At 41.4% G+C, this 18,246-nt stretch overlaps 1 protein-coding gene across 1 annotated transcript in view; it reads right to left on the bottom strand.

The window, feature by feature from the left end:
- The window catches only part of LOC136873678 (synaptotagmin-15-like), a 451,745-nt gene that overhangs the window by 154,039 nt on the left and 279,460 nt on the right, over positions 1-18,246 (bottom strand). Inside the window, exon 2 of the mRNA XM_067146793.2 lies at positions 12,011-12,176. Coding sequence (XP_067002894.2) covers positions 12,011-12,176 — 166 coding nt within the window. The remainder of the gene's footprint in view (positions 1-12,010; positions 12,177-18,246) is intronic.

Genomic DNA, 18,246 nt, shown 5'->3' with positions numbered 1-18,246 from the left:
GCTACGCCAGTGCATCTGAGCGTTGGTCAACTTTTCTCACCGGTGGCGCTAAACGTCAAGGCGGATTTAAGTAAAAACTACTTTTAATAGTTCTGTAATAGATTCGGAATAGTCAATACGGATCAAACAATCATATTAATCTATCATGGTTAAGTTTATCAATAGACTCCAACACTCTCGCTCCCAAGAAATAACTACTTTACGAACTACTTCAAAATGTGTAATTTTCCGCCAGAGCACTCTGCAACCGCTGAAGTAGTTCGTCCGCGAACAAGTTCCTTCACATTCTCTTCACAATCGTGAAGTCCTGCAGCTCGCGAAGTAGTTCTCGAGGTACGAGTGAATACTTTACAGTTCATTCGTTATGTTCTTTGCTCTGTGTATATATAGTTCGCGAAGTAGTTCTCGAGAGACGAGAAAACACTTCACAGTTCGTGGGAGTGAAGTAGTTCCCGAGAACTAGTTCGTTCGCGAACTACCCATCACTATTTGGGAGGAAAGAGACGACCTGTTCGACTAAGTGGTATCAAATACAGTAGAGACAATACGCGACACTTCCAGATTTATCATTGTTAAAATGGGAGACAAGTCGCAAGTGGTGCTCCTAGAGGCTTGACCTGAAAATTCGCGCTAAATTCAAATATCAATGGAAATGGATAAATAAATTACGTCTAGAAAGAGTTACTAAGATATTAACTTCAAAGTTGCTAAAGCAATTCTGGATAAATGAATGAAGAATTATTTAACAGGTTATTATTTAAAGACTGAAATTAGACATATAATCAAGATGTGAAATGGACTGCTGTGAAAGGGCTTGATCTTTCATTTATGCATTACATTTTTTAGCTTTAGAATTCCTGCCTGAACGTTCAGGGCTAGATTTTTCTTTTTTGCCTCGTTTAAAAGCATTGTATCATAATATTAAAACACTTGTCAACAAAAATATCGGCCCATTCCTTACACACATTATTCAATGAATTTATATTTAAGAGCTGGACAATTTTCCTTTTAACTTGAAGCCTACTAACAGAAAGAAGATCTGTAAATTTAGCCTCAAAAACATTCACATTTTCCCTATAAGCAATACTCGCCATAATGCCATTGTATGTATGTATGTATGTATGTATGTATGTATGTATGTATGTATGTATGTATGTATGTATGTTTAGTCCTCAGCCCGAAGGCTGGTTGGATCCTCAACAGCTCCGCCATCAGCTGTCATAGATGGCCTAGGCATCACTGAAGAGGCGTACTAGGGAAATGAGGAGTGAAGTAGTTTCCCGTTGCTTTCCTCACTGAGCCAGAAGTTGCTATTACATATCAGTCTGCCAAGCCCACTGAAATGCATGCACCAACCGACCCTATGAGCAATATTTTCACACCATTCATAGCAGGGACTGGCTGCAGAAGGAACGGCATTACTAGCATCACTTATACCTCAGTCACTTTCATTTTGTCAAAGCCAAGGATAAAGCTGAGACAGATCAATGAAAGTAACAAAATTGCTCTAGCCCATATCAGAAGACATAGTACACTGTAAACACTAGGTCCCGCCAGCAAAAAATTCACTTCACTGCCATTATATTAGGGTAAAGCAAATTTGCATCATCATATTGTTTCAACAAAATATGTACATTTCTTAAATCACCCATATTTTCTTCAGTGCTTGACAACGTATTACGGAATTCCAAATGGGGAAACTTGGAACACAACCAGCCACGCTCATATGCATATGTATTTTCCTTAATTAAATCAAACCCACAGATCACACTTACAACAACTCATCGGTATTGAATGTTAACTGCTGCACTATACAATAAAATATGCGTATTCTATTTTAAGCCAGTTAAAATATGGGTCGAGCAGGTCAGAAGATTATGAAGTACTATAAAAATCTCTTAGTCACTGGAATAATATATATGCAAACACAATATTACTTACATTTTTTTGTCACGAAGGGAACGGAAGAAAGACCGCGCATTCTTCTCTACTTCATAGTTACTGCAGCCAAATACAGTACATACCTTTCCCCTCATGTTGAGAGGAGATATCAAGGAATGACACACGCTACTATTTATTTATGTCTACTTAGTGAAAATGGATAAATAATACCAAAAACTTCACACACAAATACACGTGCTCTTATGACAGAATCAGTAGTTCTCAGGTCAATCCGCTAGACAGAGCTCAAATAGCTGTACCTCGATATCTCGCAGAGTGTCGCGTATTGTCTCTACTGTACGGTATTAGGTGGTATGTTCCGAGTAGAGATGGGCACTATCGACTGAAAACCACTATCGACTAATCGGGCGATAGCCCCTTCGAACTATCGACTGGATAGTCAAATGTTTTCAGTTGAACTAAAGTATCCATTACTTCCTGTCGAGAAGACTAAATAGTAGAATGATTTCAGTGGAATGAAAGTATTAATATAATGGAAGTAGTCAGTCGTTCTATGAAAAACGTTCGAATGTCTCCAGTCGAAGCTCTCGGTATCAAAAGTGGAGAGTCGTACTTTTACGAATTCGACTTATTTTAACGCAATTTATTCATTAGAACAAAATTTATATTACATTAATTGACTTACAAATTTATTCAAAGAGGTCCACGTTCGCAGCCGGGAAGTCCACTCCGCTCCACATTAGGAATAAGAAGCTGCACCACCCGCAGATTCCAAGTTCGTATTCCATTCACTGGCAGCGGATACCGTATCCTTAATGTAGATTTCCATGAGGTTTTCTACATTCATTCCTGGCAAATGCCACAATAGTACTGTACCTTGGGCGCATACCCCAATCCCGGACTTATATAATCACACTATCGAGGAACTCACAGTTGCGCAGGTTAAAATCCGATTTTCGCACTCGTCTGTACACGGGGCTAATAGACAGATGCCCTTAATATGAACCAACATCAGACGAATGGACTTTCTTGGTGCTAACTGGACAGTGAAACGTAGAAAGACGACAATGAGGCTCTATTCCTGAACAATGCTAACCATAATATGTAAAACTACCGAGCTCGATAGCTGCAGTCGCTTAAGTGCGGCCAGTGTCTAGTATTCCGGAGATAGTGGGTTCGAATCCCACTGTCGGCAGCTCTGAAGATGGTTTTCAGAGGTTTCCCATTTTCACACCACGCAAATCCTGGGGATGTACCCACTTTAATTAAGGCCACGGCCGCTTCCTTCCCACTCCTAGCCATTTCCTGTCCCATCGTCGCCATAAGACTTATCTGAGTCGGTGCGACGTAAAACAACTTGTAAAAATTTGTTGCTGTAGTATACAATCAGGATATAATTATATGAGAATATCCAAACACACTACTACGCTACTGCTGTATTTTCTAGATTATTATTGTAGTTATTCCTTATTTATGAATGACGTTATTAATATAAACAAATATACAAGGAAACAAAGAGCACATAAACGACAAGAGAAAATCACCATGTCAAGTAGGTACCGTACCTACAAAGTTAATATATATATATTACATATCCGAAGTGACCATAAACCGACAGTCTCTTTCGCTTCCGCGTCGCTGTGACGGGAGTGCGACTGAATTCAGTCGACTTGTTTTTTAAAGTGCCTGCCCCGTGGTGTAGGGGTAGCGTGCATGCCTCTCGCCCGGAGGCCCCGGGTTCGATTTCCGGTCAGATCAGGGATTTTTCTCTGGACCTGAGGGCTGGTTCGAGGTCCACTCAGCCTACGTGATTAGAGTTGAGAAGCTATCTGACGGTGAGATGGTGGCTCCGGTTTCGAGGATGCGTCGTGCTGACCACACGACCCCTTATAATCTGCAGGCCTTCGGGCTGAGCAGCGGTCGCTGGGCAGGCCAAGGCCCTGTCAAAAGCATTAAGTGCCGTGTTTTTTTTTGGGGGGGTGGGTGTTTGTTTTTAAAGTAGTCGACTGTTACGATAGTTTAAACTATCGACTCGTCCGATAGTTATCAGTCGATAGGGCCCATCTCTAGTTCCGAGCTGTCAGTGGAGAGATGGCGTCGAATGACGTCAATAGACGAATAAGTTTGATCGGTGTCTTTACAAGTAGGAAATATCACAATATGAAGATAAAGCTGAAATTTAAGAGGTCAAATTGGGGCAAATATTCGTTTATAGGAAGGGGAGATAGGGATTGGAATAACTTACCATGGGAGATGTTCAATACATTTCCAATTTCTTTACAACCATTGAAGAAAAGGCTAGAAAAACAACAGATAGGGAATTTGCCACGTGGGGGACTGCCCTAAATGCAGATCAGTAGTGATGGATTGACCTTTACGTCGCATCAGCGCACATAGGTTTTACGGCGACGATGGCATAGGCAAGCGCTGGGAGTGGGAAGACAGCGACCGTGGTCTCACGAGGCTATATTAACTCCGTTCCGGCTCTCCGTTCAGAATTGAAATCGGGAATAGAATCTGAGGCCTCCAGACACGTTACCCCTACACCATGGGGTCACCGTAAAAGGTGTTAGTGGGACTTAAATCTACTGTAATAACTAATACTTTTTTTATTTTACGTCCATCTTGGCCCTCCCGTTTCTTTAGCTTATACGGGTACCTCTATTTTTTGAATGGTTTGACATTCTCAGTTCTATGATTAGAATTAAGAGATCATGATTGGCTAGGTGCTCTTCCACTTAAAGCCACAGAGTTCACAATATTCATCTTCCAGTAAATTTATGGTGCAAACGTATGTGTGACAGCACACTTGAAGGAGTTAATGATTGTCACTTGTGCATCTTCCTGTGTTCCAAGCACCACTTACTATTTCACTTTGGCTTCACCATTCATCTCTTAATTCATCCCACAGTTCTCTAGACGTTTGACCTGTTCATTACCAGCGCATGGCCCACTTGACCTGCAGTTCCCAGAACTTGGTCCTATCTTCGGTCGATAAACTCATCTACCTGCCTGTTGGCCTTTCCAAGTGATAACCATGTGGAGGTTTTACTGAATATAACAGATGGAAAGTTAGAAAACTAACCATAATATCGTGTATCCTTCTTGCACTTACGTGGTCGGTTGGATGGTGTAGATTTTTATTCCCAATATTACAGGATCGATGCCCGCCATATTCACTTCACAGTTAAAAGAGCGAATATGTGACAGACCCGTAGCAGGATCATAAATCTCGCATCAGGGCAACATTCCGGCACTTCGACTTTTCAAATATCTTAACCTTACTCCAGCCAATTTGCAGATTAGCATGATAATGTTCCATCTAGTTCAGACATGATCGTAGGCGAGATTTGTGAATATGATCACATTGCTGAGTATAAGACTGAAATGCGAGATAAAGTCACACGTTACGGAGAAAACTTTCCCGCCTGAAATTTTTCTAGTCGCTTTCTTCAGTTGTAAACTCTAGGGTCGAACTTTTGGGCAACATACACATGGGATACATAAAAAAGCTAATAAAAATATCAAACCCCATAGTGCAACACCCCCAAAGGCATTGGCCTACCAAGCGACCGCTGCTCAGCCAGAAGGCCTGCAGATTACGTGGTGTCATGTGGTCAGCACGACGAATCATTTGGGACGTCATTACTGGCTTTCTAGACCGCGGCTCTATTTCACCTTCGGACAGCTCCTCCATTTTAATCACGTAGGATGAGTGGACCTCGAACCACTCTTCAGATCCACGTAAACACCACTGACCTGGCCGGGAACGGAACACGAGGTATCCGGGTAAGAGGCAGGCAGACTACCCCTACACTGCAGGGCCGTCATTATAAGACTGTAAGTAACTGATATTCAGAAACGATGATTTGTAATAAGAATCTATAATCCAGAACGTTAATTAGAGTTTATTAGAGTTACCTTGATGGCGCCGATAGTTTTGTTGTGGGTATATATTTTCAATGGTACATGCATAGTTTGGTCTAGATAAGGAGCAGGTGAAGAACATTCTCTCAGAGAATTTCGTTCCTAAAACACTTAAACTTTATTCAGCACATCCCATTTATTTCTCAGGTCGCTGGAGCTATCTAGACTAATTTTAGTTTTGGCCGGAGGTAAAAATGAAATCAAATGTGTGGCTTTTAGTGCCGAGATATCCCAGGACGGGTTCGGCTCACCAGGTGCAGGTCATTTTATTTGACTCCCGTAGGCGACCTGCGCGTCGTGATGAGGATGAAATGATGATGAAGACAACACACACCCAGCCCCCGTGCCAGGGAAATTAACCAATGATGGTTAAAATTCCCGACCCTGTCGGGAATCGAACCCGGGACCCCTGTGACCAAAGGCTAGCATGCTAACCATTTAGCCATGGAGCCGGACTTCGCCGGAGGTTTAAGGGCAGATCAATCAATCAATCAATCAATCAATCAATCAATCAATCAATCAATCAATCAATCAATCAATCAATCAATCAATCAATCAATCAATCAATCAATCAATCAATCAATCAATCAATCAATCAATCAATCAATCAATCAATCAATCAATCAATCAATCAATCAATCAATCAATCAATCAATCAATCAATCAATCACTACTGATCTGAATTTAGGGCAGTCGCCCAGGTGGCAGATTCCCTATCTGTTGTTTTCCTAGCTTTTTCTTAAATGTTTGCAAAGAAATTGGAAATTTATTGAGCATCTCCTTTGGTAACTTATTCCAATTCCTAACTCTCCTTTTTATAAACGAATATTTACCCCAATTTGTCCTCTTGAATTCCAACTTTATCTTCATATAGTGATCTTTCCTACTTTTAAAGACACCACTCAAACTTACTCGTCTACTAATGTCATTCCACCCCATCTCTCCATTGACAGTTGGGAACATACCACTTAGTCGAGCATCTCGCCTCCTTTCTCCCACGTCTTCCCAGTCCAAACTTTGCAACCTTTTTGTAACCCTACTTTTTTTGTCGGAAATCACCCAGAAGAAATCGAGCTGCTTTGGATTATTTTTCCAGTTCTTGAATTAAATAATCGTGGTGAGGGTCCCATATACTGGAAGCATACTCTAGTTGGGGTCTTACCAGAGACTTATATGCCCTCTCATATACATCCTTACCACAACCCTTAAATACCCTCATCACCATGTGCAGAGATCTGCAACTTTTCTTTTTACAATCATATTTATGTGATTACCGCAATGAAGATCTTTCCTTATATTAACACCTAGGTACTTACAATGATCCCCAAAAGTAACTTTCACCCCATCAACGCAGTAATTAAAACTGAGAGGAGTTTTCCTATTTGCGAAACTCACAACCTGACTTATAACCCCGTTTATCATTATCATTGTCATTATATCATTTCCTTCTGTCCATCTCACAACATTATCGAGGTAATTTTGCAGTTGCTCACAATCTTGTAACTTATTTATTACTTTGTACAGAATAGCATCATCGTTTTGAGGTTGTTGAGAATGAGATACTATTTTAATATATTTTAATATCATCAGCAAAAGTAAGAATTTCAGATGATGTTATAGGTTCCGGTAGGTCATTAACATTATTATTAATTATTATTTTTTATTATTATTATTATTTTTTTGCTAGGGGCTTTACGTCGCACCGACACAGATAGGTCTTATGGCGACGATAATTATTATTATTATCATCATCATCATCATCATCTTGCTTGTTAACTGTGTACATTACCAATGATTAGGGGAGTTTTTTTTCCTTCTAGCTACTTGCTATTAAGTAGTCATATTGAGGAAGATTGTCTTAGCACTTCATTTATTGCCCGTTACTCTTGATTATTATTTCCGCAAGTTGAACCTCACCTTTAAATTTAGGAAAAGGATTCGAAGGAGACAAGGCTGTAGTTAGCCTTAAGCTGACGATATGTCAGCCTTTAATTTCTCTTAGCACCTACGTAATGTGTTACACTGTTAAGTTTCATCCTTGGCTGTTGGCTTTTTCTGAGGCATTTTATCACTGGCCGTTGTTCTATAGAACCGTATATGCAGGGCTTCACAACTGGTTGATACCCGGCGACGTGGGTCTTATGCTGCTCAATGTCATTCCTTCTCGAATGTTTACCACGATGCGATTGTTTCTTTAAACAGATGCAGTTCCTCCCTCTCCACCTACCGTATGCAAAGTCGATAACTCTAGCAAGTGCCCGGCACATGCGAGAAAAAAAAACGTTTATCGTGTGAAAATCTTTTCGGCCTCCGCCAAAACCTTTCTAGAGTAAGGCTTTTGCGCTTACACAGTCTGGCTGTCAAAATACTCGGGATGTTCTGTACTACGAACCTGTGTGAACAAGTTTCCAAGAATGCAGGTGTGTAAAAGTTTCGTCCTTCCATGACAGAAGTTCACCTCTAAAATTATTTCCCTCCTTTGGAAATAATAATAGTAATAATAATAATGTCCGCCTCTGTGGTGTAGTGGTTAGTGTGATTAGCTGCCACCCCCGAAGGCCCGGGTTCGATTCCCGGCTCTGCCACAAAATTTGAAAAGTGGTAGGAGGGCTGGAACGGGGTTCACTCAGCCTCGGGAGGTCAACTGAGGAGAGGTGGGTTCGATTCCCACCTCAGCCATCCTGGAAGTGGTTTTCCGTGGTTTCCCACTTCTCCTCCAGGCAAATGCCGGGTTGGTACCTAACTTAAGGCCATGGCCGCTTCCTTCCCTCTTCCTTGTCTATCCCTTCCAAACTTCCCATCCCCCCACAAGGCCCCTGTACCGCATAGCAGGTGAGGCAGCCTGGGCGAGGTACTGGTCATCCTCCCCAGTTGTATCCTCCGACCCAGAGTCTGAAGCTCCAGGACACTGCCCTTGAGGCGGTAGAGGTGGGATCCCTCGCTGAGTCCGAGGGAAAAACTGAACCTGGACGGTAAACAGATTACGAACGTAATAATAATAACAACAATAATAATAAATACGGCCGGGCTGAGTAGTTCAGACGGTTGAGGCGTTGGCCTTCTAACCTCATCTTGGCAGGTTCGATCCTGGCTCAGTCCGGTGATATTTGAAGATGCTCAAATACGTCAGCCTCGCGTCGGTAGATTTACTGGCACGTAAAATAAATCCTGCGGGGCTAAATTCCGGCACCTCAGCTTCTCTGAAAAGCGTAAAAGTAATTACTGAGACGTAAAGCTAATAATATTATCATTAATCAATACATACATCTTCATTATAGACCGTTATGCCTTTCAGCGTTCAGTCTGCAAGCCTCTGTGAATTTATAACTACGCATTTGCAACTACTGTAGTTCTGTGTCCTCGTTTAGTTCTATGCCTTCTATCTTTAAATAATTAGAAACTGAGTGTAACTATCGTCAGTTTGGTCTCCCTCTACCTCTCTTACCCTCAATAATAATAATAATAATAATAATAATAATAATAATAATAATAATAGAGGTATTTCGCTAGTACCAGTTGAGTATACAATTTTCTCTAAGGTGCTATTAAACAAGCTAGAACCACAAGCAGATCCACAAATAGGGGAACACCAGGCAAGCTTCAGAAAAGGTAGTAGTTACCTTTGTGGACTTTAAAAAAGCGTACGACTCTACAGACATACAGACGTTCTTTGACGCCCTGGAAGAATATGGCACTGACAGAAAAAGCAGAGCACTTATACAACAGACGCTTACAGACACCACCTCCAAGATGAAGTTCGTGGGAGAAATTTCGGAATCCTTCCAGATACACACAGGTGTCTGACAAGGAGACGGGCTCTCACCAATCTTGTTCAACATGGAATTAGACAAAATTATCAAGCAGTGCGAGGAACAAGTTAAAGGAATACAGCTGGGAAGAACACGTGAAACAAAAACCATCATAAAATGTCTGGGATTTGCAGATGACATAGTCATACTCAACAATAATACACGGGAGGCAAAGGAAGCACTGGAACGCTTGCATGAAATAGCTGCCAAAACAGGTCTACAGATATCTTATGAGAAGACCCAATACATGGAACGACAGAACAAGAATGTGAACACCGTATACACTGTATATAGATCCATAAAAAAAAGTCGAAAAATTTAAATATTTGGGGGAATGCATACAAATAGGAGGATCAAACAAGGCGTCTAACATAGAAGGAACAGAAAAACTTCAGAAAGCATTCAAACTCACATGGTCACATTATAATAAGAAAAGCATATCAAGACAGGCCAAACTTAGACACTACAAAATAGTCGTATTACCAGAACCATTGTATGCGTCAGAAACGATCACAACTGGAGCATCAGGCATCATAGAGACAGAAAAAAATAGAACGTAAAATTCTCAGAAAAATATTTGGACCAATACACAGATATGGCATATGTATGAAACGACCTACCGAAGAGCTGTACCAACACACTGACAGACTCACAGACATGATCAGGAAACGCAGAATAACTTTCTGTGGGCACATACAGAGAATGGACAACAACAGATTTACAAAGAAATCTTTGATGTAGTAAACAGTTCAAGCAAGAATACAAACTGGTATCATGAAATAGAGGAAGACTTAAGGCAGGTGGGGATCAACAGGCAAATGATAGGAGATGGAAAAAATTCAGAAACAAAATTAGGAATAAAAAAATGTATAGTAAATGAGAAGGAGAAGACAGGAACGTTGAGGACAGAACAAACGAAACAGGAGCACAGGCAAAGGATGAAGAGATTGGGATGAGAAGAGGAAGGAAGTGAAAATTTTGTCATCATGAGATATTCGAGTTCAAACACTGTCCATTAGAGCAAATAATAATAATAATAATAATAATAATAATAATAATAATAATAATAATAATAATAATAATAATAATAATAATAATAATAATAATAATGTTCGAATCCCACTATCGGTAGCCCTGAAAATAGTTTTCCGTGGTTTCCCATTTTCACACCAGGCAAATGCTGGGGCTGTACCTTAATTAAGGCCACGGCCGCTTCCTTCCAACTCCTAGGCCTTCCCTATCCCATCGTCGCCATAAGACCTATCTGTGTCGGTGCGACGTAAAGCCCCTAGCAAACAATAATAATAATAATAATAATAATAATAATAATAATAATAATAATAATAATAATAATAATAATAATAATAATAACTGTCTGAGACTGACCAGTGTACCGGGAGAGTTGGCTGTGTAGTTAGGGTCGCTATAGCTGTGACTTTGCATTCGGGAGATGGTGAGTTCGAATCTCACTGGCAGCAGCTCGTGAATCATTTCCCTGGTTTCCCATTTTCAAACTTGGCGTATTTTGGTGTTCTACCTCAATCAAGTCAACTGTCGCTTCCTTCATACTTCCAGTTCTTTCCTGTCCCATCGTCAACTAAGGTCTATCTGTGTCAGTGCGACGTAAAGCAAATTATATTACAATAAAATGTGTTGTAACTGGTATCTATCACTACGGCGTTCTTTAATCTGCAGGAAGCCAGCGACAAAAACTTTATTAACGTCGTGACATAGTGTATAGGGCCCGGCTCCATGGCTAAATGGTTAGCGTGCTGGCCTTTGGCCACAGGGGTCCTGGGTTCGATTCCAGGTAGGGTCGGGAATTTTAACCATCATTGATTAATTTCGCTGGCACGAGGGCTGGGTGTATGTGTCGTCTTCATCATTTCATCTTCATCACGATGTGCAGGTCGCCTACGGGAGTCAAATCAAAAGACCTGCACCTGGCGAGCCGAACATGTCCTCGGACACTCCCGGCACTAAAAGCCATACGCCATTACATAGCCTATAGGAACTATACATTATTTACGAAAGGCAAAGCTTTCTTTTTTTTTTTTTTTTTTTGCTATTTGCTTTACGTCGCACTGCCACAGATAGGTCTTATGGCGACGATGGGATAGGAAAGGCCTAGGAGTTGGAAGGAAGCGGCCGTGGCCTTAATTATGGTACAGCCCCGGCATTTGCCTGGTGTGAAAATGGGAAGCCACGGAAAACCATCTTCAAGGCTGCCGACAGTGGGACTCGAACCCACTATCTCCCGATTGCTGGATACTGGCCGCACTTAAGCGACTGCAGCTATCGATCTCGGTAAAAGGCAAAGCATGAATACGTGAGAATGTAGTACATAATTTATTTTAAAATATTTTACTCACAGGAATTGCGGCCCAGTGCCTTTATGTGATGGGTAGACGACGATGCTAGGTCCTGCTCCCTCGGCATCCAAGGACTTGCGTCGTCTCAGCAGTAAAAGTGTGATTACAAAACTTACGATGACCACGAGACTGGCTCCAGCAGCCGCTATAGGTACGGCAATGTCACCTGTAAACAAAGAAATTTAAAAATTAATGTCGAGGGTATAGACCAGAGGTGCTCACGCTGGGCATTCCTTCCCGCGGGCGCTCGGCACTGTAAGTGGGCAGGCTGTCAGGCGATGAGCGCAGCGTATGCTATTCAACCACAGTGACGTTGTGACTACGTCACAGGCCGTGAAGGCTGAGCGAAGTTCTCCCAGTCACTCTCGATCACTGCGGCGATACCCGAGTTTGAAATGAAGGCAGAAAATAATGAAAGAAAGAGGGCAGAAATCTACGCCATTTTCAATTTACGTTGTATAAGTTATTTACGATCATTGCGGTTTATGTATTTTGTTCGGATACAATAAAGAGTTAGGCCTACAACCTCAAATATGTTCATATTGTACCTAATGAATTACAATTTTCACTATTAATTTTAACAGGTGCTTTAGAAGCATTTCTAACATAATACGGAGTTAAGGTGGATAAGCTGTGGCTTGTGGTTGTTTGGGTTTAAATTATCTGATAAACTCACCAACAATCCAAACATGCTTACAAGGAATAACATCAGTTAGGTTATTTATTTGAAGGCATACTGTATACGTGTCTGGTAGATATATTTACATTGTTGTTGTACTTCAATTTTGGATAGAAAATATCAATGTCCTCACTTGTGATGAAACTGTCTCTCGCCGTTTAGAGGCTAGCTATTTTCAGAAATTCAGTAAACAGAGAAAGTCACACAACACCACAACACTGTCCAAAATTAAGCAGTAAACTTGTTGAATTATGCAATTATATTATTTTTGCTTAATGAATAACAGGAATTTTACATTTTTTTCAAATGGAAATAATGTCATGTCTATCCAAGGAATTGTAAATCGTAGCTTGTACGCTTAAACACTGCACCTTTGTAGATTGTAACAAAAAAATTATAAGATGTCAGTTTTCTTTGTATGAATAAAATAAAAAAAAATAAAACTGACTATATCGAGCGCAGTATAAATTAATCCGGAATATCCTGAAAAGTTCAGTTTTTGCGATTATAGCGCTATATTTTAAATACTGCACCCCAATCAGCATTTCGCTGAGTAGTGGAGAAGAGCTTCATAATAACAAGTGAGCGTCAAAGCTCCCTCCTTTTCCTGCAAAGTGAGTTCGCTCTCTCGCTTCACTGTGATGTATGCTTGCTACGTAAGCTGCCCGCATGTACGTCACGTCAGCCCGGTCGCACTGGGTTAGTCTCAACGGGCGCCCAGCTGAGCTCGTCTGGCATGGACGATATATTCAATTTTTTATACTTTTATTTAAAAATCTGTGTAAAGTATCAAACATTTTCTAATAATGTGATTTACTTTACGTCCCACTAACAAATTTTGCGGCTTTCAGAGAGGTCGGGGTGCCGGAATTTAATCCCGCAAAAGTTATTTTACGTGCTAGTAAATCAACTGACACGAGGTCCATGCACTTGAACACCTTCAAATACCACCGGACTGAGCCAGGATAGAACCTGCCAAGTTGAGCTCAGAAAGTCAGTGTTCTACCATCTCACCACTTAGCCCGGCAATCAGTTTTGTAATAGCGTAACCTAATAAACTGCTGCCTGCGAGAGCATTTCTAGCAAATGTTTTGAGAAGATAGTTTGAAAGCTGAGATTTCTTCTATACAGTGACAAATGCTACATCCATTAGTAGACATATTTCCGAGAGTATGGCATTCCTCTTTTATTCAGCACTCGGTAAAGCAAAGTCTACTAACCTATTACGTAGTTTTTCGCTCCTAGTGATACCGCGCGAGTTGGCCGTGCGCGAAGAGGGGCGCGGCTGTGAGCTTGCATCCGGGAGATAGTAGGTTCGAATCCCAGTATCGGCAGCCCTGAAGATGGTTTTCCGTGGTCTCCCATTTTCACACCAGGCAAATGCTGGGGCTGTACCTTAATTAAGGCCACGGCCGCTTCCTTCCAACTCCTAGGCCTTTCCCATCCCATCGTCACCATAAGACCTATCTATGTCGGTGCGACATAAAGCCCATAGCAAAAAAAAAAGGTCCTATTGATTTTAACTGGTCGAGAAAAGAAAACGTAGAATGTCCGTTACTGAATTGTCAAGGGAATGTTGTGATGGAGATGTTCTTCCTCACATAAAGACACATTCCTAGCTTGTTGATTAACAATTTATTTCTCTAAGGGAGAAATTTAACGTATTTTAGTCAGCATATTGTGTCCGCCCAAAAATGTGTTTAATTACAGGAAAAAATCCGCAGCCTATTTCCAGTCGTTCGATCGGGTCAGCAATGGAATGAATAAATGAATAAATCAAGCCCCCATCTAGAGGCGAGGATAGGAATTGTGCCGGCTGCTGAAGCCTGTCAGACTCCTCTGGGGCAATGATTAATGACTGACAGATGAAATGAAATTGTATTGGAGAATTTTTCTGGAATGGTGGTGGTTGTGATTATTGTTTTAAGAGGAAGTACAACTAGGTAACCATCCTCTATATAACACTAATCAGAGAGAAAAAATTGAAAGGGACCGACACTTCGAAAAATGAACGTATCGGCCAAAGGAAGATAAGGGCCGCGAAGGGCATGAAAATGAAAGACTCCCTAGCACTCGCAAACCTAATAGCGTCGGGGTCGGAAAAGAACAAGAGTTGACCAAGGTAGGTGGGATAGGACAGGTGAAGGTGAGGAGCCTGACACAAGTAAGTGGAAGCAATGCCAGGACTCAGCTGAGGGCCCAGTGGTCGCCAACCCACGCTCCAAAGTTCAAAGCCCCTGGGGCCCCTATTAGTCGCCTCTTACGACAGGCAGGGGTGTTATTCTACTGCCCCCACCCACAGGGGGATTTCTGGAATGCAAGATGACAGGGAAAACTGGAGTACCCGGATGGAAACCTGTTCCGCCTCCGCTTTGTCCAGTACAAATCTCATATGGAGTGACCGGGATTTGAGCCACGAAACCCAGCGGTGAGAGGCCGGTACGCTGCTGCCTGAGCCACAGAGGCTCTTCAAATTTCTTATACTTTTATTTAAGAATCGGTATAAAAAGATCAATCATATTCTAGTAGTGGTTATGTAGTTTTTCGCTCCGATTTATTTTAACTGCTCGAGAGAAGAAAAAGTAAAATGACCGTTACTGAATTGTGATGGGATGATGTAATGGAGATTTCCTCTCACAGATGAAAACACGTTTCTAGCTCGTCCATGAATTTATTCCTATAAGAGTGAAATTTAAAGTATTTTAGTCAACCATACTGTGCCAGTCCTAAACTGTTTTTAATTACGTGTATCTTTTTAAAATGCATGCTGACCTGTGGTTCTCTCACCACTCTACGTAAAAAATTTGAATCGAACCAGATGGATAACCTGTCATTCGTTATGAAATATATGCAGCATTACCAACTTATATTATGTTGTATGAATAAGAATAATAATAATCATAATAATAATAATAATTTTATGGACACATTATCAGAATGAACAGTAACAGGCTAACTAAAAGAATTCTCAACCTGGTCCTTTTACCTAAAACGAAGAACAGCTGGCTTCGTGAAATTGAAACAAATCTCCAGGAAATCAACATCTCGGGAGACATTATACAGGACAGATGTAAATTCAGAACCAAAATCGACAGTCACCAGTTTGAAGACAAACCCAACACCAGAGCCACTATAACTTAGACAGAAGAACGAAGCAGCTCAGCGAGAGGATGTAGAGATTTTGGGAGGAGAAGAAGGCCAACACATCAGATAAGCTGGTTCAATCGAGCTCCGAAGTAGGGCATAACGATGTAAAATAATAATAATTCGTGGGATATTGAATACATTTTATCTTCTCTTGAACTCGAGTGGTATTCTATAAGCTCCTAGTTCTTTCGTCGTAATGGCTTCGATCACGGATTGCTGATTTCAAATAAGCTCACCGGAAAGGAAATTAGTCACATCGGGAGAAATCATTACAAGCATCATTTAATACCGTGTAACTCCACCTATGGACTTTATAACCGCCTGCATTCGGTTAGAAAGGTAGTCCACAAGGTTGTGCAGGTATGTCGCATCCAGGTTAAGCCACTCGCCGAGGAATTCATTGCGCAATTCCACCAAATCGCAGGGATGCTGATGTCGGCGTTTTACGCGCTGTTCCAACATGTCCCACAGATTGTCAATAGGGTTCAAGTCAGGTGATTTTGAAGGCCAATCGAGATGTAATAGGCGAGGGAGTGTTCATAAAACCAGTCATATATGCGTCCAGCTCGATTAACTGTGCTCTTGTCATCTTTAAAAGTAGGCGTATCATTAGCATTCTCATCATGCAGATGTTGTCTGGAAGGCAATAGCTCATCACCAACGATGTTTAAATAAACATGATGGGTCATATTAGTGGTCACCTTAGTGAGCGGGCCCAATCCATGATACGAAAAATATCCCCAAAACATCACAGGCCCAACTCTGGCTTGAACCCGACCTTGCACACATCCAGGATGAAATGGTTCATTTGGCTTTCGGTGTACTCGACGGGCGAGCGTCATTGGAATACAAGCAAAAACTTGATTCATCAGGCGACATTACGTTTCGCCAGTCAGTTACTGTCCACTTTCGATAATTTCTAGCCCATTGAAGATGCGCAGTTTTGTGTGACTCTGTGAGCAATGACCTCTTGTGAGGCGACCGACTCCATATGTTCATTGCATGCAGATTCCGTCGCAATGTTCTCTCGCTAACAGGTTGGGATGGACCTTCATTCACTCATTGCAGCAATTCCTGTCGGGTTGGGAAGCGATTTTGTTTCACAAACCGTGAATCTTTTCTCCGGTCTCTCTCAGTCAAGATACTTCTCCGACCACAATTCTGACGTCGTGTTTCGTGGCCACATGTAATACACCACTGCTTGTAGACAGTCCACTACGAAACACCAACCAATCCAGCAATTTCACGCACCGTATGGACTTGGGCACGGCCAAACACGATCCTCCCTTTGCCACTCTCTCACATCCTTACATCTACCCATGTTGACATACACTTTCCGCTTGAAACATCAATTCTCACTGACCGCTACTGCCATATGCTCATGTAGAGGCAGTGCGCGTAATGTTGAGCACGGAACTCGTTCTCTCCGCCATCTGTACAGGCTTAACTCTCCATCTGTGCATGAACACTAGGGAGGCTATTTTTTGCCTGGAGAGCTTATCTTACCAAACATTGTCTCCTCAACTTGTTCTATGAATTCTCCTTGGAAAGTTGGGCGATAGTATGTGTACAAAGTAGCTGCGGTCATACAATACTTTCATTTGAAATTACAAAGCGCTCAGACTTTACAAAACTTATATTAGTGGCACAAGACACCCGAGGTCGAGTCTTCACTTCAATCACGTTCTTTTAACGGGCGCATTTCAGAAACTTTAAACATAGGTCTACTGATTACTTTTAATTGGGCGTTTTTCATACCTCAGTTCGAGTGAAGACAGAGGGTCAAAGATGGCAATAATTATGGCAATAAATTATTTTATACGGGCGTATCACGTTGACTTTGTCTCTGAAGGGACAAGTAAAAATCCCAGGAACGAAAGAGTTGACTTCTCAATCAATACCTTTTACCATTTATTTACTCCCATAAAAGGAAAGGTTACATATCATGAACCAAACTTTATTCATGGGTCTTAGTTAAACACCACTGCTACCATCACCGTCATACCCAAATGGAAAAGTTCTCATTATAACAAGCAAAGATGCAACACCTGATGAACATCCAGACATACGGTACATTCCTCACCAGTACAAGCATTTCTGCACACAAACATTGTCTTGGCCAGCCGAACATGGAAATGGCACAGAATAAAAACAATGAAAAAAAAAAGAGCACTTTGGAGAAAAATTTCATGTTAATGATATTATTTTGCTTGTGTAATTTATTCTATACAGTAAGAAGCAACAGTGATATAAAAGTATTAGTATCTTATATATTACGTACAATAATTATCTTGTGAAGTTTTATATTTCTTCCTTTCTTAACCCGTTTACCCTCCTCGGTTGGTTTTCCCTCGGACTCAGTGAGGAATCCCACCTCTACCACCTCAAGGGTAGTGTCCTGGGGCGTGAG

The sequence above is a fragment of the Anabrus simplex genome, chromosome 1 (assembly GCF_040414725.1).
Source record: "Anabrus simplex isolate iqAnaSimp1 chromosome 1, ASM4041472v1, whole genome shotgun sequence".
Classification (NCBI taxonomy): domain Eukaryota; kingdom Metazoa; phylum Arthropoda; class Insecta; order Orthoptera; family Tettigoniidae; genus Anabrus; species Anabrus simplex.
The sequence above is the reverse complement of the archived record's forward strand: the minus strand, read 5'-3'. Positions and strand labels throughout refer to the sequence as shown.